General features: G+C 40.0%; 1 protein-coding gene across 1 annotated transcript in view; it reads left to right on the top strand.

Annotated features, from left to right (window-relative positions):
* The first annotated feature begins 5,887 nt into the window (after nucleotides 1–5,887).
* Nucleotides 5,888–23,916, top strand: part of LOC126411497 (dynein axonemal intermediate chain 4) — a 66,878-nt gene continuing 48,849 nt past the window's right edge. Inside the window, exon 1 of the mRNA XM_050081371.1 lies at nucleotides 5,888–5,894. Within this exon, the coding sequence (XP_049937328.1) occupies nucleotides 5,888–5,894 (7 nt within the window). The remainder of the gene's footprint in view (nucleotides 5,895–23,916) is intronic.

The raw sequence follows: 23,916 nt of genomic DNA, 5'->3' as shown, positions 1-23,916 counted from the left end.
GGCTTGGTTTTTTGTTTGAGGAACCTATGATAGAGTTTATTTAGAAGAGGGCTAACTCAGCTGCAAATTAAATATAGACACTAGTAGGGGTTCCATCGGACCCTGGAATTTTCTTCACTTTTAACAATTTCAGCTGTTTCTCAACACCACTGACACTAGTACTTATTTCATTCATCTTTTCAGATACACGAGGAATAAAGTGGGGTAGTTCTCCTGTGTTTTCCACTGTAAAGGAAAATTTGAAAATGGAGTTAAGCATTCCAGCTTTTGCTTTGGTACCCTCAGTTTCAGATCCTGTCTTGTTCACTAGGGACTGGACCCTAACTTTGGTGATACTAACAGTCTTTACACATGACCAGAATTTCTTTGGTTTCTGTGAAAGGTCATTAGACAAAATTGTGCTACAGTAGTCATTGAGGCATCTCGCCTTGCTCTCTTAACAGCTAAATGCGTTTCCTTCACTATATCTCTATTTAATGCATTTCATTCAGCTTATCTCTATGTATAGCCCAACACTTTATTTTACACCTATTATGCATTAGTCTCTGTTTTCTTAAAAGTTTCTTTGCAATAACTGTATACCAAGGAGATTCCCTCTTGTTATGGACTGTTCTGCTGGGTACATACCTATCCAGTGTGTGATCGACTACCTTTTAAACTTGAGCCATAGTTCCTCTACATGCTTCTGCCCTGTGCTTAAAGTTTCAAGTCCCTCAGTGAGATACAGCACTACTGATTTTTTATCTAGTTTACTGAACATATATCTTTCTGCTTGTTTTCATTGTCCTTTGTACTTTGGTAATCATTGTTGCCACAACCTCATCATGGTCACTGATACCAGCTTCGATGTGGATGTCCTCAAAGAGGTCAGATCTATCTATTGCCATTAGATCCAATATATTTTTATCATGGGTGGGGTTTCCAACTATATTTTCTAGGTAGTTTTCAGAGACGGCCGTTAGTACTGTTTCACAAGATGTGTTGTCATGATCTCAATTAAGAACAGTAGTTTTTCCAATTAGTTGTTGGATGATTAAAGTCCTACAAACAATTATGGTATGATTGGGGAACTTACGTACAAGTGAACTGAGATTCTCTCTAAAGTTTTCTGTTACATCAGGAGATGAGTCTGGTGGGTGATAGGAGGATCCAATTATCATTTTATGCCTGTGCCTGGTACTGAGTCTTGCCAAAACAATCTAACGTGTCACTTCAGTTTCTATCCTGGTGGATTTGAGTTTCTTGTCTACTGTGAGAAATACACTATCTCCATTTCCCATTTGCCTATCCTTTCAATATACACTTAAATTTTCCCACAAAATCTCAATGTATCAATTTCAGGTTTCTTCCACTACATTATTAATTACTTTTTCTACCTAGAACTTTTCAAATTGCATATCAGCATGATGTGGATGAGTTAGACATGTTTTTAGATGCAGGAGCTACTGTATCTTCAACCACTGCATGGACTGAATAATGATGATACATGTAAGGTATAGATGCTGCTTGACTTCGTTTTAAGACTGTTTCAAAATAATGACTTTTAATTTGATAATTCCATTTTTTAAAAATTTCTAGACATGAGAAGAAGTGTTAAGGACAGTAAATAGTTTGCATAAATATTATCAATATAATGTCACTGACATTTCTGTGTCATTATCTCATTTCTTGTAGATCGCCTGCTATCATCCATGAGATGTTCAGATGAGTAGTAGTTTATCCATATTATATTTTGAGGAAGATAATTGTATTGCATGATTGCTGGAACTTTGTACCACTTTCACTATTTTTACCTGCTATCTATCAATTGCATTACTGATGTAGAATTTATGCCAATCACTTTAAAGAGAATTGGAGCTGTTATTTATTTGTGGATTTCATCATTTTGTTATTAAGGGGATTGACCTAATTCATGTACAGTTTATATTTATCCTCTTATTCTATTTTTTCCTTGGCTCTGAACAAGAATCATCTCATTTTTTTGATCTATGGAATGAAAACTGAATCTAATTTAATCTAATCTAACCAAATGCACTAAAGCATCTTGGCCATGGGATCAGCACTGTATATGTAATTTACAAAGTGCTGATTTAAAAAAAAGTTAAACAGAAGAAACAAATTTGGAACAAGATGCATCAATAAATTGCATAGTACGTCAAAGACTCTCTGCTGTTGTAAACTGTATGAATTTTCTGGCTTGCAGACAGGACTTCTTTGATTAACTTCAGGTGAATGTAGGATAATTTGATCTCTTGGGTTTTCTTGATGTGATCAATTGATGGTGTGCTTTCTGATGTTCCACTGAGTTGTTGTTTCCCTTTTATACACAATATGTTATGCACAATATGTTGAGTCTGACATCTTCTTAATGTGCCATGAGTTTTGCTGTTATGTGTGGGCCTATTCACTGTCTGGATTCCAACCAGTTGGACTCCAGGCAATGAGTACACATGACAGAAAGACTTGGAACACCTTAAGAAAACATTTGGCTTGGTCATCAAAATATTGTGCATGAAGTGGAAACAACAACTCATCACAACTCCTTGAAGCAAGTCACTAAGCAAGATGATTTTTCTAAATAATGTTGACATTACGTCTTTTTAGAATAAATTAATTGTATTCTGTGGATTATGTTGAAGTAGCCTAAGACAAAGATATACACTTTATTTTAGTGTAAAAGAATAATTGAAAAGTTATGAGTGTTCTTGAACTGCTATTATCAATTGTGACAAGTAACATTTGTTTTAAGAATTCCTACAAAGGTGCTCTTCAGTGGTATGGACAGAACAGGTTAACAAATCACTCTTGAACTCTGCTGTTACAACCATAAGATTAATATGCTTTGATCAGCTGATGAACACACACATTAGCTCTCGTACAAGTATTTGTCTCTCCCCTGCGCTCTTTGAGTCTTTGTATATGTTTCATCACCATAATATAGGTTTAATTGTGCATACTGGGAACATAATGAAATCACTACATTTTAGTAAGTCTAGGAAGTGGGTTTCCTAAATCGTATTGTGATCTATGAGGGTAATACATTTTTCAACATCTCAGAATGATGCCACATCCTCAGCTGTATGCTAGAAGACAAAGAATCATGCAACACAAAAAACATCTCATTTGCAATTACTGTTTCCCATTCGACAGCCAACACTTTGATTGGAGCTTGGCTGCAAGCACGTAAACATAGTGTGTACAGTCAGCTCACCTGTCAAGTGTGAGTCGTATAGTATTATTCAATTTTTGGAAACAGACAGATATAATGTGTCAGAATGACTGTCCATATACTTCAAATGTGTGTGAATTCCTAAGGGACCAAACTGCTGAGGTCATTGGTCCCTAGACTTACACCCTACTTGAACTAACTTATGCTAAGAACAACACACACACACCCATGCTCGAGGGAGAACTTGAACCTCCGGCGAGAGAGGCGTTATATATAGTCACAGCACCGTGAGTGAAGGTGCAGTGTGAGGAAATTTAGGGAAGGCTGAACAGATCAGATTAGCTAAGTTTGCCAGGGTTGGGTGACAGTGGCAAGTGAACGTCTCGGGCAGTGAATACAACAAGTTGTATGAGACAGTTGGAGGTTTACTATTTATGAAGTGACGAAGGACTTTCTGGAAGAATTCAGGTCAGCACTCTACAGCAATGTTACAGAAACTCTTGGATATTGTAAATTTAGTGTATGTTAGCAACTTAAAATGTTGTGTACCAAACATAAGACTCAGTTAATTGGATAAGCTTTAACATTCTGCTGTGTTGTGAAGGGGAGATCCAGAATATTTTGAATAAAATTATGAGAAGTGATGAAACATGGACTTCTATCAACAGCCAAAAAAAAAAAAAAAAAAAAAAAAAAAAAAAAAAAAAAAAAAAAAAAAAAAAAAAAAAACAGCAGCCACAACATTGGTTGCATGCCCACTTATGAAACAAGACCAGAAAATTCAGTGGAAAAGATTGGTGAAAATTATGACAGAGAGTGAAGTAGTATTTTGCTATTGAAAAACATTACAGTATCAGATTGTCCTCAGAAAATTAAATGACTATGTCCTTCTTATCCACTGCAAAATATTAATACGACAGTCATGTCTGTTTGTTACTCCAACCAGTATACAATAAATGGCGTTATTTAAATTATTTTTTGCCTGAAGTATATAGAAAGTCATTCCTAAATAAATGTGTTATATAACGTAAATCTACAATATAAAAAGATTTCTTGTGCTGATACGTGCCTGAAAGTATCCTGGCAGTATACCTCCATGTGAGATGGCATTTTGACATATTGCTACAGCCTTGAATATCCATTATTTGTGAGAATACATTATTCCTACTAGATTCAGAGAAAAAAATTAGTTTTTACTGCAAAATTTGTGGAAGCATAATATCTTTATTTAGAGCTGCTATACACTGAGAAAAATTTTTTTGTGCTTCTCTGCAACAATGGTGCACAGTGCAGGTAATTTATCACTTTGCTTGAGCACGTCTTCTTTGGAATTTACTTTGAGAAGTCGTGGAAAGTATATTCTTTCTTGCATAGTGTTTAGAAACAACTGGTGCAGAGGGACTTAAATGCAGCACACCAGTTTCTAGTGGTACAGGTTTCACAAATCCTGCTTGGAAATTTCCATTCTTGATATTTGGGATGGATATTAAAGACCTTGGTTTTGAGTATGGAAAACCATGATATATTGCTGCTTTTTGTTTGTCTTGCATTTCTCTCCTCACTAGAGGCTCAGCAGCTGCCGTTTTCTTTTTATCAGCATGGACATCAAACACTCTTCTTTCAACTTGAGGTTTGTTCATAGTAGATAGCGACTGTAGGCCTACTGTTTTTCCTGCAACACTTTGTCGGTTATATTTTTTCACATCTACTCTCGCAATGGTGGACGATGACCAGACAGGTGTTTTCTCTGTAGCTCCTGCAGATTTTCTGTGCTCTTTTGATGTGTGCGCCAGTCCACTTCTGCGAGCTGCCAACGATTTTGAACTCGTCTTTGCCGCCCTTTTCTCCTCCCTTTCAGTTTCTGCATTCATGGCATTAATTGCGTCTTTGAAAGTCTGGCGTTCAGCATCTGTAAGTGCATTTGCAGTGTCACATACTTCTGACTGTGCCTCCATGACTTCATTATGAAGGGATCTGTTGGCCTCTCCAGACGCTTGTGCCTGTGTGATGTTATGTGGCGTAGTTCCTACATTTTCTGTTTGCGTCGCTTGGGTGCTAATTACGCCGGTTGCCTTTTTAAAATCTTGGCGCTCATCGTCCATCACGGGTGCTAAACTCATGTTACTAGTCTTTTTCTGGACTTGTTTTTCGTTTGTGATATATTCTGTGCTTGAAGGAGAAGGAGGCATTGTCTTTTGGTTCAAATTTAACCTGGTTAGCTCATTTTCAAGATCTTTATCCTGTTCCCGGACCTTTACCTTTGAGCTCTGCGTGACCGCATCTCGCATTGACGACTTATTCAATACATTCTTCGTAAAATGTGTTTCCTTGCTGGAGCGAACTTTAAGTGGAAACTCATCCAATTCGATGGTATTTGCAAGTGCGTCTGGCTTTGTGCTATGCTGCATAGGATTCAGGACATCTGCGGTTTTACTTTTATTGCTAAACCACTGGTTGTTGTACAGCGCCTGAAAAGATTCTACTTCATTGCCTATATCCTTCATTATACCAGCAAGTGCCTCTTCCTCATTTATACTAGTCTGTTTTTTCCCAGTCTTCTGTGAGGTTTTCCCAAACTTCTGTGAAGAAAATTTCGGCTCCTTAACTGTTTCCTTGAACATTTGCTCTATTTGCAGGCTGAATTCCTTGTGAGGTTTCCCTGCGTCAGAGTGTTCACTTTCTCTGGACGGAATATCGTGTCTTGAAGGAGTTAGATACATGGACGGTATTGCTTTCCCAGGCCCATCGCCCCTAGCTGCGAAAATCTTTGGCCAGGTTCTTGACTGTGACGTTTGCACTGACATAGTGTGACGTCTGCTCAGAATTAATCTGGCGCCGTAATATATTATGTAATACGTTAGTAAACAATTTTAACAACTCACCAACTACTTTTCACCGCATGTCAATGCGCCCCTAGCTGTTTCACTATAGATGCTTGTACAAAGTCATAACAAAGGTAAAAATGTACACTGTAGTGCAGAAAACGTAGATACATCTGCTTTACGTATCGTTCAGTTCCTAGAACGTAGAAACTACTCTGGTTTCCAGAGAATATTTATTCATAATTCAGCGAAGAAGTTACGATCTGCACCCATGGAGATACAGAAACTTTCATAGCTGCACCAGAAAGATATGTAGCTGCTCTGTAAATGTTCAGGTGATGGATTACAAAGCAACTGTATTAACAACGTGTTCAGACAATAAAGAGACCACAGTCTTTGGACTGTGACGAGACTAAGAGGTGTACTATTTTCTGCTAGCTGTCAAATCTACAATCCTTTTTAAATTTATTTTCCTCCTTTGTTTTTGGTGCACATATTGCGTCATCAGCTGCTGTTTTCAGTAAAATAAATCTCTCATTTGAAACTAAAAGTATTCGCGTATCTCTCTCCTCGTCTGTTTAGAGAATATTTCTGAAAATTTGCGGAAGCGTCTGTGTATTCGGCGACAAATATCCTGTTTTTATCAAGGATGTTACTGATTTTATTGTTACTTAAGTTATTTATAGTTGTCTGCTGCCATACACACTTTTTAGCCATTACAATTTAAAAGCTTTATCAAAATAGAAAAGTAACATTTGACCATATTCAGACAAACATTTTACGCCGCGCGTTTTTAAGTTTGGCATTTAAAATATTGTAGAAATACAGTTATGCAACTAGACATAAATAGATAGCTAACCACTTGTTTGAATGAAAATATGGTCTGCCCTTTCATTACATTCAACGTCCATCTTTCCTTTCCGATTTTTCTGCTTTCATGTGCTACAAATCTGGCTATAGCGTCATTTACACACCTGTTTGTATTTACGATACAAGCACGGGGATAGCGCAAAGCGTCAGGCAGTGATTATTTCGTGAGTTCGTTTAAAAATTTCATTAACCATTCTCCAAGTGCTTGCGCTAAAATGGAATGTGATTTGTGTCACTAAGTGTTACGTCAACACATTGACAGTAGGGTGCATCCATTACACCGATTTTAAGCAAGTGACATTGGAACACCCATGATTGAGACACAGTTATTTTCCTTGTTTTTAGAGACTTTTCAAACAAAGGGTATCTTGATACGAAAGTCTGTAAACTTGAATAGCCCTCATCTCTTGCTTTTTGTCTTTCAGTCCATTCTTCCTGCCATTAGAGAATCGTTTGTTTGATTTTGAAGAGGAATTTTGTGTATGGAATTCTTCCGCTCCAAACTGCATATTTCTCTAGGTTACCTGCTGCTTGATTTTATTTAATTCGGTATGAGATTTAATCCAAACGATTTCTATAATCTGATCATACTTCTTTGCTTGATGATTGCCCTCTACTGATCTACTAGGTCCAGAATGTTTTAAATTCTTTTGTTCCAGTTTCTCTAACTGATTGATTTCAGAAAGTTTTGTGAGCCGGTGAATATTACCGCTTTGGAAATTCTGAGGGAAATCCTGTATTTTACTGCCTCTATAAGTGCGAATGTTTCAGCTAGAAATATGGAAGTATAACGGGATAGTTGAAACTTTTCTATGTTCCGCTTGTGGAGAGAAGGAAGCGCCTCTAGTGTGATTCTCCGTATCCAGTTTTGATCCGTGTATATATGTCTGAGTTGAACTTGCCCACTTACCTTTGGGGAACGAAGTAACAGGTTTTTACTCATTAGTGGATTAAAGCTGCAGTGAATAACCTCAAATTCGCAACAAGGTAAAACAGTATGCTTGCGCGTGACTTCAGCAACAGAGTCTGACGTGAGTAGCTATCACTCTAATCACTCGAAAGAAACCCCTCCTACTGTCTGAATTACAATTGTTGCAGTACTGAGGCAGTGTATTTTGTTATCACTATTTTCGCTCTTCCAGACTGAAACATTTTCTCACTTCGATGAAATAGCATAGTTTTTATTGTGTTACAAATAAGTAGAAAATCGACCAGAAAACGTAATAACTGTTTAATTATAAATCTAGCGATCTGTTTGTCTCAATGAAGCCAAACTGCCCAGCGAAGGGGTTTTGGACGTAGCATCGTGCGTCACGTTTAGCTCAAATTATCTTTTGTTAGAGAGTTCCGAAGGAGTTGCGCTTCGGTGCAGATGAAAATATGAAGTATGGCCCTGAGCACTATGGGACTTAACGTCTGAGGTCATTAGTCCCCTAGAACTTAGAACTACTTAAACCTAAGTAACCTAAGGACATCACACACATCCATGCCCGAGGCAGGATTCGAACATGCGATCGTAGCGCCTCGAACCGCTTAGCGAAAATATGAAGTATACTTAAGATTTGGTTCGCATAATGTGTCCGCCTAAACGCAAACAAAACAGACTTTCCCACATGTCAACATTTCAATACTGTCATTAGAATATGCAGTTTTGTTAACTTTCTGTATGCCGTCTTAAAAGTTTGCTACCGCAAATAAAACTAAAATGTAAACCCTTCCAGAACACAACGATGCCAGTTCCATCATTGTAAGATTACTCGTGTGTTTTGTGTAGGGCGTGACAACTGATCTCTACCCCACCATGTGTTCCTGCCGAAGTGCTAATTCTGAAGTAATTATGAGCGGACTGTAATACATTGCCTTTCGCGAGCAGTACGTTCCATTTGCACTGAATCAACACGCATAATGGACCGACTCACAGTTTTAGCACGTATCAATCCATGAGACTGCGCTTGAGCTGGTTCCCCCAACTACGAGTTCCTACAATACTTTCTAGATTTCTATTCACTGAAATCGCAACACCAGGTGGTGTAACAAATGATGAAATTTAATTTACTGAGGGTGTACAATATAGTAGGAAGAATACATTGTCACGTTGGTAGGTGATGCAATACTCAGTGCGCAGAGGTGCCACTTCTGGCAGCAATAGTTCTAACTCAGCTAGACATCGAGTCGAACTGAGCTTAGATGACAAACCAGGTATGGTAATCTATGCTGATTCAGCTGCAAGCCAGAGTTCATCAATCGTAGCGGCTGGAGTGTGGTGGCGGGCAAATCTCTCGGTAATCCACGACCACGTGTTGCCAACGTATGAGAGATGTGGCGAATGTGCTGGCCAGGGCAACAGCCAAACACCCTCTGAATCGAGGTAGGACACAATAGCAAGGGCAAAGTGGGTATTGGGTTCTTGTTGTTGTTGTTGTCCTTCTGAATCTGCTTAGTGTATTCATCTCTTGGTCTCCCTCTACGATTTTTACACCCCACGCTGCCCTCCAGTACTAAATTGGTGATCCCTTGATACCTCAGAACATGTCCTACCAACCGATCCCTTCTTCTAGTCAAGTTGTGCCACAAACTCCTCTTCTCCCCAATTCTATTCAATACCTCCTCATTAGTTATGTGATCTACCCATCTAATCTTCAGCATTCTTCTGTAGCACCACATTTCGAAAGCTTCTATTCTCTTCTTGTCCAAACTATTTATCGTCCATGTTTCACTTCCATACATGCCCACACTCCATACAAATACTTTCAGAAACGACTTCCTGACACTTAAATCTATACTCGATGTTAACAAATTTCTCTTCTTCAGAAACGCTTTCCTTGCCATTGCCAGTCTACATTTTATATCCTCTCTACTTCGACCATCATCGGTTATTTTGCTCCCCAAATAGCAAAACTCCTTTATTACTTGAAGTGTCTCATTTCCTAATCTAATTCCCGCAGCATCACCCAACTTAATTCGACTACATTCCATTATCCTCGTTTTGCTTTTGTTGATGTTCATCTTATACCCACCTTTCAAGACACTGTCCATTCCGTTCAACTGCTCTTCCAAGTCCTTGGCTGTCTCTGAGAGAATTACAATGTCATCGGCGAACCTCAAAGTTTTTATTTCTTCTCCATGGATTTTAATACCTACTCCGAACTTTTCTTTTGTTTCCTTTACTGCTTGCTCAATATACGGATTGAATAGCATCGGGGAGAGGCCACAACCCTATCTCACTCCCTTCCCAACCACTGCTTCCCTTTCGTGTCCCTCGACTCTTATAACTGCCATCTGGTTTCTGTACAAATTGTAAATAGCCTTTTGCTCCCTATATTTTACCCCAGCCACCTTCAGAATTTGAAAGAGAGTATTCCAGTCAACATTGTCAAAAGTTTTCTCTAAGTCTACAAATGCTAGAAACGTAGGTTTGCCTTTCCTTAATCTTTCGTCTAAGATGAGTCGTAGGGTCAGTATTGCCTCATGTGTTCCAACATTTCTACGGAATCCAAACTGATCTTCCCCGAGGCCGGCTCCTACCAGTTTTTCCATTCGTCTGTAAAGAATTCGCGTTAGTATTTTGCAGCTGTGACTTATTAAACTGATAGTTCGGTAATTTTCACATCTGTCAACACCTGCTTTCTTTGGGATTGGAATTATTATATTCTTGAAGTCTCTGGGAATTTCGCCTGTCTCATACATCTTGCTCACCAGATGGTAGAGTTTTGTCAGGACTGGCTCTCCCAAGGCTGTCAGTAATTCTAATGGAATGTTGTCTACTCCCGGGGCCTTGTTTCGACTTAGGTCTTTCAGTGCTCTGTCAAACTCTTCACCCAGTATCGTATCTCTCATTTCGTCTTCATCTACATCCTCTTCCATTTCCATAATATTGTCCCCAACAGCATCGCCCCTGTATAGAACCTCTATATACTCCTTCCACCTTTCTGCTTTCCCTTCTTTGGTTAGAACTGGGTTTCCCTCTGAGCCCTTGATATTCATGCAAGTGGCTCTCTTTTCTCCAAAGGTCTCTTTAATTTTCCTGTAGGCAGTATCAATCTTACCCCTCATGAGATAAGCCTCTATATCCTTACATTTGTCCTCCAGCCATCCCTGATTAGCCATTTTGCACTTTCTGTCGATCTCATTTTCGAGGCGTTTGTATTCCTTTTTGCGTGCTTCAGTTACTGCATTTTTATATTTCCTCCTTTCATCAATTAAATTCAATATTTCTTCTGTTACCCAAGGATTTCTACTAGCCCTCGTCTTTTTACCTACTTGATCCTCTGCTGCCTTCACTATTTCATTCCTCAAAGCTACCCATTCTTCTTCTACTGTATTTCTTTCTCCCATTCCTGTTAATTGTTCCCTTATGCTCTCCCTGAAACTATGTACAACATCTGGTTCTTTCAGTTTATCCAGATACCATCTCCTTAAATTCCCACCTTTTTGCAGTTTCTTCAGTTTTAGTCTACAGTTCATAACCAATAGATTGTGGTCAGAGTCCACATCTGCCCCTGGAAATGTCTTACAATTTAAAATCTGGTTCCTAAATCTCTGTCTTACTATTATATAATCTATCTGAAACCTTTTAGTATCTCCAGGGTTCTTCCATGTATACAACCTTCTTTCATGATTCTTGAACCAAGTGTTAGCTATGATTAAGTTATGCTATGTGCAAAATTCTACCAGGCGGCTTCCTCTTTCATTTCTTAGCCCCAATCCATATTCACCTACTATTTTTCCTTCTCTTCCTTTTCCTGCTCTCGAATTCCAGTCACCCATGACTATTGAATTTTTGTTTCCCTTCACTATCTGAATAATTTCTTTTATCTCATCATACATTTCATCAATTTCTTCGTCATCTGCAGAGCTAGTTGGCATATAAACTTGTACTACTGTAGTAGGCGTGGGCTTCGTGTCTGTCTTGGCCACAATAATGCGTTCACTATGCTGTTTGTAGTAGCTTACCCGTACTTGTATTTTTTTATTCATTATTAAACCTACTCCTGCATTACCCCTATTTGATTTTGTATTTGTAACCCTGTATTCACCTGACCAAAAGTCTTGTTCCTCCTGCCACCGAACTTCACTAATTCCCACTATACCTAACTTTAACCTATCCATTTCCCTTTTTTAATTTTTCTTATCTACCTGCCCGATTAAGGGATCTGACATCCACGCTCCGATCCGTAGAACGCCAGTTTTCTTTCTCCTGATAACGATGTCATCTTGAGTAGTCCCCACCCGGAGATACGAATGGGGGACTATTTTACTTCCGGAATATTTTATCCCAGAGGACGCCATCATCATTTAATCATACAGTAAAGCTGCATGCCCTCGGGAAAAATTACGGCTGTAGTTTCCCCGCCGGCCGCGGTGGTCTAGCGGTTCTAGGCGCTCAGTTCGGAACCGCGCGACTGCTACGGTCGCAGGTTCGAATCCTGCCTCGGGCATGGATGTGTGTGATGTCCTTAGGTTAGTTAGGTTTAAGTAGTTCTAAGTTCTAGGGGACTGTTGACCACAGATGTTAAGTCCCATAGTGCTCAGAGCCATTTTTTTTGTAGTTCCCCTTGCTTTCAGCCGTTCGCAGTACCAAAACAGCAAGACCGTTTTGGTTATTGTTACAGGGCCAGATCAGTCAATCATCCAGACTGTTGCCCCTGCAACTACTGAAAAGGCTGCTGCCCCTCTTCAGTTAAATTCTTGAAATATAGTGTGACATCTGCTTCCCAGGTAACCTATTATATGAGCCAAAGGGATCGTGTTGTGTACCCAGCAGCACCTCAAACTATCACTAATGTAACAACAGGTGCTGGTACCATATGACGATGACGAATACAAACTGGCAACATTCTTATTCCTCGGACCCTCCGCATGCGGATGGACACGTCCACCATGATCTCGTTTGTAGAACCGGGACTCGTCTGAAAAGAGAATGTGTCCAGTGTTGAAGGTGGCACCACGACTGTCAGTGTGCCATGTGTCGCCATGCTGACAGTCTATGCAGAACCAGACGTTGTCGCACTCAAGGTATTTAGAGAAAGGAGCCTCTGGCGAGTAAAAAACTCCCTTGTACACTTTAACGTTAATTTGAGGACTGTCGTGGCTGTGCGTTCAGCTTTACACGGAAATCATTGTGTACATCCAAAGATAACAACTCGTTTTGTATCAATCATGAGCAAGGGTCTTTGTAATTGCACCTTGGCACAATTCACTAATACTGCTCGAGAGATGACAAATATCATTTGTCGTAGTTTTCCCAAAAGAGATCACCTGCAACGTGTATGGATGGTTTGGTGCAAATGCGCTGTCGAAGCGAATGCGAAAACTGCACGTATGTGTTCAGTTCATTTCCAGACTGAAGATTATGAAGAAGATTTGAAAATGAACTTACAGGATTACCTTCGAGAAAGAAGCTACTAAGCACAACAATGTCAGGTGCAAACATTATAAACTGGCTTGGGGAAGACATTACAGAAAGCAGGGATGCAAGCAAAAAGTGTGTGAAGTCAAAATAATTATAACTCAAAAATTACCATAAAATAAATTCATTCATGTAAATATAATGCTTTTTTCGCGTGGTACTCGATTACACTACCACAGTGAACGATTCACTACGTTGTACAGGAAAGTAATAAATTATGTTGCTTAGGTTTATTAGCTTTTACTCCTCGTGGAAATAGCTCTTATTTTTTTTTTGTGTTCTTGAGATGTACCTGAGCTCTTATACCTGCACGTTTCGTATGGCGCTCTGTGGTTTCAATAATAATGGTGTTATAGTCCGCGTCATGTAGGAAGGCCGCCCTACTTTCAGCCGGTCTGCGCATCCCCCACCATTAACTGCTAGCAGGCAATAAGATTGTCTCTCTCCCAGCGGCTAGCCGCGACTTACGAACTGGACTGCGAGAATCTCTCTCCCGCGTGCTATGCTGTTGCCGTATTTCGCGACAATGCAGTTTCATTCACAGAGCGATCGAATTATTCATACAGATGTCGATGCTGCTTTCTTTTAGCAGTATAGCTGTGAATGTATATATGTAAACGTCTTAGTGTGATTTCCAAATGAATATGTCAGGTTGGATTCCGTAGAAATATTGGAACACGTGAGGCAATACTGACCCTACGACTTATCTTAGAAGCTAGATTAAGGAAAGGCAAACCTACGTTTATAGCATTTGTAGACTTAGAGAAAGCTTTTGACAATGTTGACTGGAATACTCTGTTTCAAACTCTGAAGGTGGCTGGGGTAAAATACAGGGAGCAAAAGGCTATTTACAATTTGTACAGAAACCAGGTGGCAGTTATAAGAGTCGAGGGACACGAAAGGGAAGCAGTGGTTGGGAAGGAAGTGAGACAGGGTTGTAGCCTCTCCACGATGTTATTCAATCTGTATATTGAGCAAGCAGTGAAGGAAACAAAAGAAAAGTTCGGAGTAGGTATTAAAATCCATGGAGAAGAAATAAAAACTTTGAGGTTCGCCGATGACATTGTAATTCTATCAGAGACAGCCAAGGACTTGGAAGAGTAGTTGAACGGAATGGATAGTGTCTTGAAAGGAGGATATAAGATGAACATCAACAAAAGCAAAACGAGGATAATGGAATGTAGTCTAATTAAGTTGGGTGATGCTGAGGGAATTAGATTAGGAAATGAGACACTTCAAGTAGTAAAGGAGTTTTGCTATTTGGGGAGCAAAATAACTGATGATGGTCGAAGTAGAGAGGATATAAAATGTAGACTGGCAATGGCAAGGAAGGCATTTCTGAAGAAGAGAAATTTGGTAACATCGAGTATAGATTTAAGTGTCAGGAAGTCGTTTCTGAAAGTATTTGTATGGAGTGTGGGCATGTATGGAAGTGAAACATGGACGATAAATAGTTTGGACAAGAAGAGAATAGAAGCTTTCGAAATGTGGTGCTACAGAAGAATGCTGAAGATTAGATGGGTAGATCACATAACTAATGAGGAGGTACTGAATAGAATTGGGGAGAAGAGAAGTTTGTGGCACAACTTGACTAGAAGAAGGGATCGGTTGGTAGGACATGTTGTGAGGCATCAAGGGATCACCAATTTAGTACTTGAGGGCAGCGTGGAGGGTAAAAATCGTAGAGGGAGACCAAGAGATGAATACACTAAGCAGATTCAGAAGGATGTAGGTTGCAGTAGTTACTTGGAGATGATGAACCTTGCACGGGATAGAGTGGCGTGGAGAGCTGCATCAAACCAGTCTCAGGACTGAAGACCACAACAACAACATGTCATGTGACGGCAATAAACGCGAAGTTCCTCAAAAGCAACCGTAATTAAATTGCGTGCCTATGGAGTGTCGTCTTAGTTGGGCGACTGGATTCGTGATTTCCTGTCGGAAAGGTCACACTATGTACTAATCCACGGAAAAACATCGAGTAAAACAGAAGTGCTATTTGGCATTTGCAAAGAAGTGTTGTAGGTCTTCTGCTATTACTGATTTACTAAACGATTTAGGAGGCAATCTCAGCAGCCCTCTTAGACTGTTTGCAGATGATGCTGTGATTTACCGCCTTATAATGTCATCAGATGATTAAAACAAATTGCAAAACTGTTTATATAAGAGACGTCTGTATGGTCAGAGAGGTGGCAACTGACACTAATTAATGAAAAATCTGAAGTCATCCATGTGAGTACTAAAAGGAATCCGCTAGATTTCGGTTTACAGGATAAAACGCACACATCTAAAGGCTGTAAATTCAACTTTATACTTAGGTATTACAATTACGAATAAGTTAAGTTGCAACGATCACATGGATAATGTTGTGTGGGGAGCAAACCAACGACTGTGATTTCCTGGCAGGGCACTTAGAAAATGCAACAGATCTAACAAAGAGACAACTTACACCACGCTTTTCCGCCCTCTCCTGGAATACTGCTGTCCAGTCTAGGATCCACAGCAGACAGGATTGATCGAAGAAGTTCAAAGATGGGCAGCTCGTTATCGCGAAATAGGGGAGAGGCTGCCACAGATACGATATGCGAATTGTGGTGGCAGTCATCAAAACAAAGGCGTTTTTTGTTGCTGCAAGACCTTCTCATGAAATATTAGTCGCCAGCTTTCTCCTCAGAGTATGAAAATACTTTGTTGGCGCCCACCAACATATCGAGGAATGATCATCACAATAAAATAAGAGAAATTAGAGCTCACACGGAAAGACTGAAGTATTCGTGTTTCCCGCGCACTGTTCGAGAGTGGATCCGTAGAGAAATAGCATGAAGGTGGTTCGATGAACCGTATGCCCGGCACTTAATTGTGAAGTGCAGAGTGATCTTGTAGATGCAGATGTAGATTACTCCAGACGCAGTCGAGGGGGTTTATGCCCCGCATTTATAACTTATTCAAATATGAATTTGAAAACGAGACTTTTGTTTCTGGCATTTTGAAGACTCAAGATCGAGCTGCAGAAGCACGTTTCCGCAAGAGAAGTGAACAGTGAATAGTAAACAAAGTGTTGGAGCTGTCGATACCTCAGGAAAACTTGTTTTCGAAACGCTTGGAAAGTACGGAAATCGCAAGAAACCTGTAAAACAAGTACGTGCTTTTGACAACGACATTATAAAGCGCTCCATGCTTGAAATGTATATAAGAAGCAAATCCCCGACGTCACAAAAACTTGTTACAATTATACGTGAGCAAATTAGCTTCAAAGGTAGTGCTTCGCCACTGCAAAGAATTTTAAAAGACATTGTTTTCAGAACCGTTAAGAAGTGAGTTTTTAAATGTAAGAAGTGACATAGAAGCAGCACGAACTGCGTACCTTATGAAGAAGCACGATACAAGAGGAGGAGATAGTTCTACAGTGTATTACCTTGATGAAACATTTGTGACTCAGAATCATTCCTTGAATACTTGCTGGAAAAATAAGTGATGGTACTGGCGGTTTTATAGTTCCCATAGGGAAAGGTTCTCAGATACTTATTCTGCATGCTGACTCTTCTTCTGGTTTGGTTCCTGAGAATAAACATGTATTTAGCTGTAAGAATGAAAATAGTGACTACCTTTCAAGAAGTGGTTCACTGCACAATTTTTGCCATACCTTGCTTCGAAGTCAGTCATGGTAATTACCATGCCAGTTATCATTCAGCTGTTGTAGAGAAAAGACCAACTATGCGCGCCAGGAAAGGGGATATTGCGCCCTGGCTGAAAAAGAAAAATATTCCGGACAATATAAGCCACACTCGTGCTGGAATCAGGCAACTCCTCAATTTATAAAAGTCACGCGACAGGATATAGAAGTTCGTCTTTCTTGTATGCGAATGGCGTCACAGTGTTTTGCTTTTACTCACACATCGGTGGCAGTATAACCCGACAGATTTAATTTGCGCACAGGTTACAAGCTATGCGAAGAGAAAAAAATTCAAGATAATAGACACTGATACGCTTGTGCATAAAGCAACAGACTGCATCACCGTTCAGCGGGGGCACAAGACTGACAGGGAGGTGAAGACGGATAAAAGCCTAGAACCCATCATCCTAAATTTACAGTCACATGGTTCGGACATGGACTCGGATAGCAGATGGTATTACGATGTAGGCTTTGAAACAAAATAAAGCTATAATCTTTCTTGGTTTTAGAGACTCGTGGTTTAAAAATGTTTGTGTCAACGTATCAGTTGTGTAGATAGTACATGAGAACTTCCTAGCTTTTACTGATTGCGAATATGTAGCCTATGAAGTATCAACACATTGCCCTAAGAGAAATTAAGCGTCTCCCAGCGTGTTGTATGCTCTAATTACTCGTGAGAATGCTGCCGGACAAATTCGTCAAAAACTCCAATATTTCGACAAAGTAAACCCCCGTCATTTTCAAGGCAGGAACTGGAAAATGCCTTAAAATGAAAGGGTGGGTTACTTGTCTAGATATTGATGGTCTTCGAGGTTGTCAGTCAGCATTCCGTCGGGTTCTTCACAGAAGATGGTTAATTGTTTGCTTGTTCAGTGGATCATAAATCCATTCTCCCACTGTAATGTCGAACGAATTAGCTTAAACTTATAATTCCTGTTGACACCGAAAAATGTGATAACATTCTGACAGTTTTTACGATAGTCTTTTGCACTAGTCTTTGGTACCAGTAATTCTTTTTTACACTGAGCTGCAGTGAAAGACGCCCACATAAGCGCATTACGCGTATTAAAAAGAAGTTATATCGAGTAGAAGCGGTTACCAAACAAATACAGGGTGTACATAAAGTCCAGGAACACTTTCAATTATTTATTGCACAAGAAATAAACATTGTACAGATGTCATACATATTGCATTTTGAAGAGCAACTCCGAAAGTTCTTTTTACAAACATTCGATATGCGAACCATGAGTGACCCGGCAGACATCAATACGGTAATCGAAGTATGGCATGGCATGGCATCGTCGACTGTGGCTGTCGCTTCCCGTATTTTCTCCCGGAGCTCTGCTACATCACGTGGTAGAGGCAGTACATACACCAGATCTTTAATGTGTTCCCACAGAAAGAAGTCACACGGAGTGATATCTGGTGATCGGGGAGGCCATTTCATGAACTCCAATACACAGAAAGCTCGCTCCGCACCTGAACACACCATGTTTGCTATTAGCGCTGACTATCGATAAATTACCAACCTACGCGGTGACAGTATACATGAAAAAAACTTTCAGGGTTTCTCTTCAAAATGACACATGTATGATATGTGTACAATGTTTGGTTCTTGTGCAATAAATAATTGAAAGTGTTCCCGGACTTTATGTACACCCTGTATAATGATTTCTGTTTGAGTTTGAAGTTTATTTTGTTGTGTATTATATTTTTTCCTTATAATACAGTCAAAATCGCAATAAATGGCAATTATTCCAAACATTTTCGATGATCTTTTCGCTAGGCAATCGTCATTTTGAGAAAAATTGTACTTGACGTCTTCACAAAGCTGCGTTAGATGTTCTCACCTTCCGACATCACACATACAATTGCTGTGCATCAGTGGACACAACCACAAGACGTGAAGTAAGGTTTCTCTTGTGTAGACAAGTAATCGAAATCGGTTTTAAAATGTATTATTCCCTAATAGATTGGAGCGTATAATACGATGTACTGAAGGCAAAAGATCCTGAATGTTGTCCGCAGTAACACAGTTCGGCAACACAGAGTTTGTTTATATATAACACCAAGTGGCTGTATAGCCTAGGCCGTAGTGGATACAATCCCTGCCTGACATGTCGAAGGTTATGAGATCGTATCCCGTTAACGGTATGAGCGTTTAAAAAAATTCTGTCGAAATAAGGTATTGTAACGATTTATGTGACTATTATTTTATCGCTTTTGCCTATTATTTATCTGATTAATAATGAGAAATTAAAGTGGTTGTATGGTGCTCGGTAAATAATTCCAGGAACAATGAAAACAGATTCATTCTTTAGAGATCTGGAGGTCTTGCACAACACTGCGAAGCAATAAGTATGCAATGACGAGCTTTGACGACTTTAAAACCTGCGAAAGAAAGAAAAAAAAATGTTGACCAGACCGAAGCTACAGATCCTGTTCATGGGCTCAGTGAAACAGTGAATAAGCATGTAAAAATTAAGGAACTAAGGGCTGAGATTGATGTTTTTTTTTTAAAAAAAAAACTTTGTGCAGAGAAAGAAGCAACACTAAAAATTGTGATGTAGCGTTACGAAGTAAAATAAATGCTTTTCGCTATGTTCTTTAGTTAAGGCAGGGCTCAGTGAAACAGTGAATAAGCATGTAAAAATTAAGGAACTAAGGGCTGAGATTGATGTTTTTTTTTTTAAAAAAAAACTTTGTGCAGAGAAAGAAGCAACACTAAAAATTGTGATGTAGCGTTACGAAGTAAAATAAATGCTTTTCGCTATGTTCTTTAGTTAAGGCAGGCAAGAAGGTCATCTGACATGAAAGAAAAGAAATATTACACAAAAGTGAATGCAATGCGTGTTTTACACCGGCGCAAATGCGATGTCTGTTGACTGAAAGGGCAAAGTGGAACTCGCAGTACGTTGCCCGTGCTTTGACTTAAAGAGCCCTGTAGCAAAATGCACACGCTTATTTGCGAAAGCAAAAAATACCTTTGGGGTGCAGGGCAACACTGCAGAAACGAACGAAGGAATTTAAATGGAGGCCGGGTATTCTCGAAGATATCCTGTGTTTAGCGAAAGCTAAGTCACACATTTTACTACCCAAGAGAGACCCGCAGTTTTGACATTTGACGCAATGAATATTAATGGTCGCATATGTTACGACTCGTCGGAGGATATAGTAGTCGATTCACATTCCAATGTTTAAGTCTGCATGATCCGTGGGTTGTGTAAACAGTGGAGGCAACCCGTTTAATTATGATTTAGACACAGTTACGACTAGTAGCTTGCTTCAGAGTATCATTACGGCAGTTGAGGGATGAGTATACGTATGTTGTAGCTGTGACGTGTGATGTGGATGGGAAAAAATATCAAAGTTTGGAAGGACTTCTGTCTTGATAGAGATGAAACATATTCCGTAAATATATGACGCAATAGGCCTACAACTTCTGACTGGACTGCTCTGCGTCCCTGTATGTCATCCCTGTATGTCACTACCAGTGAGCTCTGTCTAATGTTGTTTATGAATCGCCAGAGCGAGAAATCCCAGAAGATATGAACGTCTAACAAAATTTATTACCAAATTTGCAGATTAACAGATTTTGTGATGACTCTGTGTTCTCGGACGTTCTTCTAGATGGCGTGAAATACATTCCAGGCTATATTGCATGCAAGTTCAAAAACCCTGATAAAACATTAGGTTACCAGAAACAAAAGTGAAGACGAGAGCCTGACGTGGACGGGATATCATTATATCTCGTGGTGATCTTTATTCACCGATGCCAGCATGGACAAACAAAGTGTTACAGTGTAAGAATAATGTGTTGCTTTGCTCCGAAATGGAGTGTGCAAACATAAAAGTCTCATAAAATCTCTGTGCTATTTTTCGAAACAAAATTTTGCTTTTATGTAAGAAAAAGAAATTTTTAAGGATAAAATATCCGAATCAATAAGCAAAGTTGTAAACCATAAAGATATGTGATACAAGGAGGAAATAGTTACGGATTCCATCTTTACCTGGTAAATGGCAATAGAAATCTGGAACAGGCTATGTTAGCATCTGCTTCTTCATCAAACGAGTTCTTTTTTCAGCTTCATTATCATTTATTTAGTCCTGATGTGTAAGAAGATCTGGGTACGGTAACCGGGGAGCAGGAAACTTCTTCCACATCTGTAACGCTTCCAAGCAATAGTCAGGAGGTAGGCGTGTTTCGAGAATCGGCTGGCAATGCTTTTGGGTATATCTGACATGTCACTTGTCTTGATCTATCCAACTGTGTATCGAACCAAACCGAAAGTCAAATGAACGAGTAACAAGCCACAGCGTGTGTGGTGCGGCGCATTTGCCGTATAACCACATTGCTGCACTACGCTACACAGCCTCCATGACAGACTAAATTTCTAGTCTCCCGTGCCAGCCTCATTGTGACATCAACGGACTCTAGCCAATACCAAGCAGAATGCTCACCCTCCCTATGGGGGCTATAGCCCCCCCCCCTTCCCCCCAATGGAGCATCATATTACACTGGATAAAATGACTTTAGAAATCGGCGAATGTATTACTCCAACAGATTCAATCTTTTTTTAAATAATTATTTAGCAATATACGTTGCAATGTATTTCAAACACATTTTAACAAAAGAATAAGAGCGGCAAATAGCTTACTATCTAAACCAATAAATATCATTTAACTTAAAACGGGCGTCTTATTATTTATTAATGCTCATTTTTTACCCTGAACTCGAAAACAGTTACCAAAAACTACTTTAAGCAGCACCAAATTTTGCCAATTTGTCGGTGGAGGACCCCAACTCTCCTTTTGTTAAGCGGTATTCCACTCCCCCAAACCTCCCCCCTCCCCCCCCCCCCTCCACCTTGACCGACTTCTAGAATCGCCCCTGGCGACGTGGCATGTTACTGGACGTCCCCTGCAGAAATATTCAGCCATGCTGCGTCTACAGCCGTCAATAATTGCCGGTGCAGGACTTTGTGGACGAACTAAAAAAAAAATGGTTCAAATGGCTCTGAGCACTATGGAACTTAACATCTGAGGTCATCAGTCCACTAGAACTTAGAACTACTTAAACCTAACTAACCTAAGGACATCACAAACATCCATGCCCGAGGCAGGATTCGAACCTGCGACCGTAGCGGTCGCGCGGCTCCAGACTGTAGCGCCTAGAACCGCTCGGCCACTCCGGCCGGCCGTGGACGAATTGGCCTCTCGATTACGTCCCATAAATGTTCGGTGTGATCCATCTAAGGTGATCTGGTGGCCAAATCATTCGCTCGAACTCTCGAGAATGTTCTTCAAATCAATCGCGAAGAACTGTGGACCAATGACGTGGCGTATTGTCATGCATAAAAATTCCGTCGTCCATGAGTCCATGAGTAGCTGCATATGATCTCCTAGGTACCGAACATAATAATTTCCTGTCAACGATCGGTTTAGTTGGAACAGAGGGCCCAATCCATTCCATGTAGACGTAGCCCACACCGTTATGGAGCCACCACCAGTTTGTACATTGCTTTGTTAACATGGATCCACAGCCTCGTGGGCTCTGTGCCACACTCGAACCTACCATCAGCTCTTACCAACTGGAATCGGACTCATCTGGCAAGGCTACGGCTTTCCAGACGCCTAGGGTCCAACCGAAATGGTCACGAGCCCAAGAGAGGCGCTGCAGGCGACGTGCTGCTAATAAAAGCACTCGCATCGGTCGTCTGCTACCATAGTCCATTAGCCCTAGATTTCGCCGCACTGTCCTAACAGATACGTTCTTCGTATTTCCCACATTGATTTCAGCGGTTATGTCACGCAGTGTTGCTTGTTTGATAACACTGACAAATCTACGCGAACGTCGCTGCTATTGTTCGTTAATTTGAAAGGCGTCGGCCACTGCGTTGGTCACGGTGAGAGGTAATGCTTGAAATTTGGTATTCTCGGCACACTCTTGACACTACCGATACCAGAATATTGAATTCCTAACGTTTTCAGAAATGGAATGTCCCATGCGTGTAGCTCCAACCACTATTCTCCGTTCAAAGTCTGTTAATTTCCATCGCGCGGCCATAATCTCCTCCGGAAACCTTTTCATGGAATCACCTGAAAAAAATTGACATCTCCACTGATGCAGTGCCCTTTTATACCTTGTGTACGCGGTATATCAGCCCCGAATTTACGATATTTCCGAACAAGGGTAGAAACTTAATAATAGTGGCTCTCATTTCGCTCTGTGGAATTTAGACGTGCATATTTTGTAATGTAAGCCATCAAGCCTCTATTCAGGACAGTGGAAACTAAAATGTCCTGTGGTGCCTCTCCTACTACCAGTCGGACGGTTTGACATCATACCTCCCTTAAATGTACTCGGTGGGATTATTTATGACCGGAAGAATAAGAACTCTTTAGAAAATATGCACTCTTTATTGCCTATTAGCCAATAACTTTCTCTTTTGCGTGACATAAAATTAAACATAGGACATGTAAAAGCAGCAAATGCAGGAGACAAGTAAGGCAGTTCACATTTCTTCAGTCCTTAGGTCCCAGAATTTTTTTCTTTCTAATCTTGCTATAGGTTTTCACGGCATGCTGTCCTTTCTGCGAGAGACGTAATGTTCGTCAAATATTTTGCTACATGAAAAATCAAAATGTCGTTGTCTAATAACGAAAAAGCTGTTAATACGAATGATACACAAGAATGGTTTCGTTTCTCGGTTTGATTATGTCTATTTTGTAATTGTCTGCTAGATAAAATGAAATACGTCTTTCTAATATTGCAGCAACTATAACACTTGCCAAGCGAGTGAGACTATTTTGGGCACAAATGGTCATTTTTATCTACCTCCTTTACATAAATAACACTCCAGAATATAATTCACGAAGTTCTGATGAGATAAAAAAGCAGTACTAGTAGCCGAAATTTTTACATAAATTTCGAATCGTTATATTCTTCCATATAATTTGTGTGATATCCCCG

The sequence above is a fragment of the Schistocerca serialis genome, chromosome 1 (assembly GCF_023864345.2).
Source record: "Schistocerca serialis cubense isolate TAMUIC-IGC-003099 chromosome 1, iqSchSeri2.2, whole genome shotgun sequence".
Taxonomy (NCBI): Eukaryota; Metazoa; Arthropoda; class Insecta; order Orthoptera; family Acrididae; genus Schistocerca; species Schistocerca serialis.
Note: the sequence above shows the minus strand (reverse complement) of the source record. Positions and strands in the feature narration are given on the sequence as shown.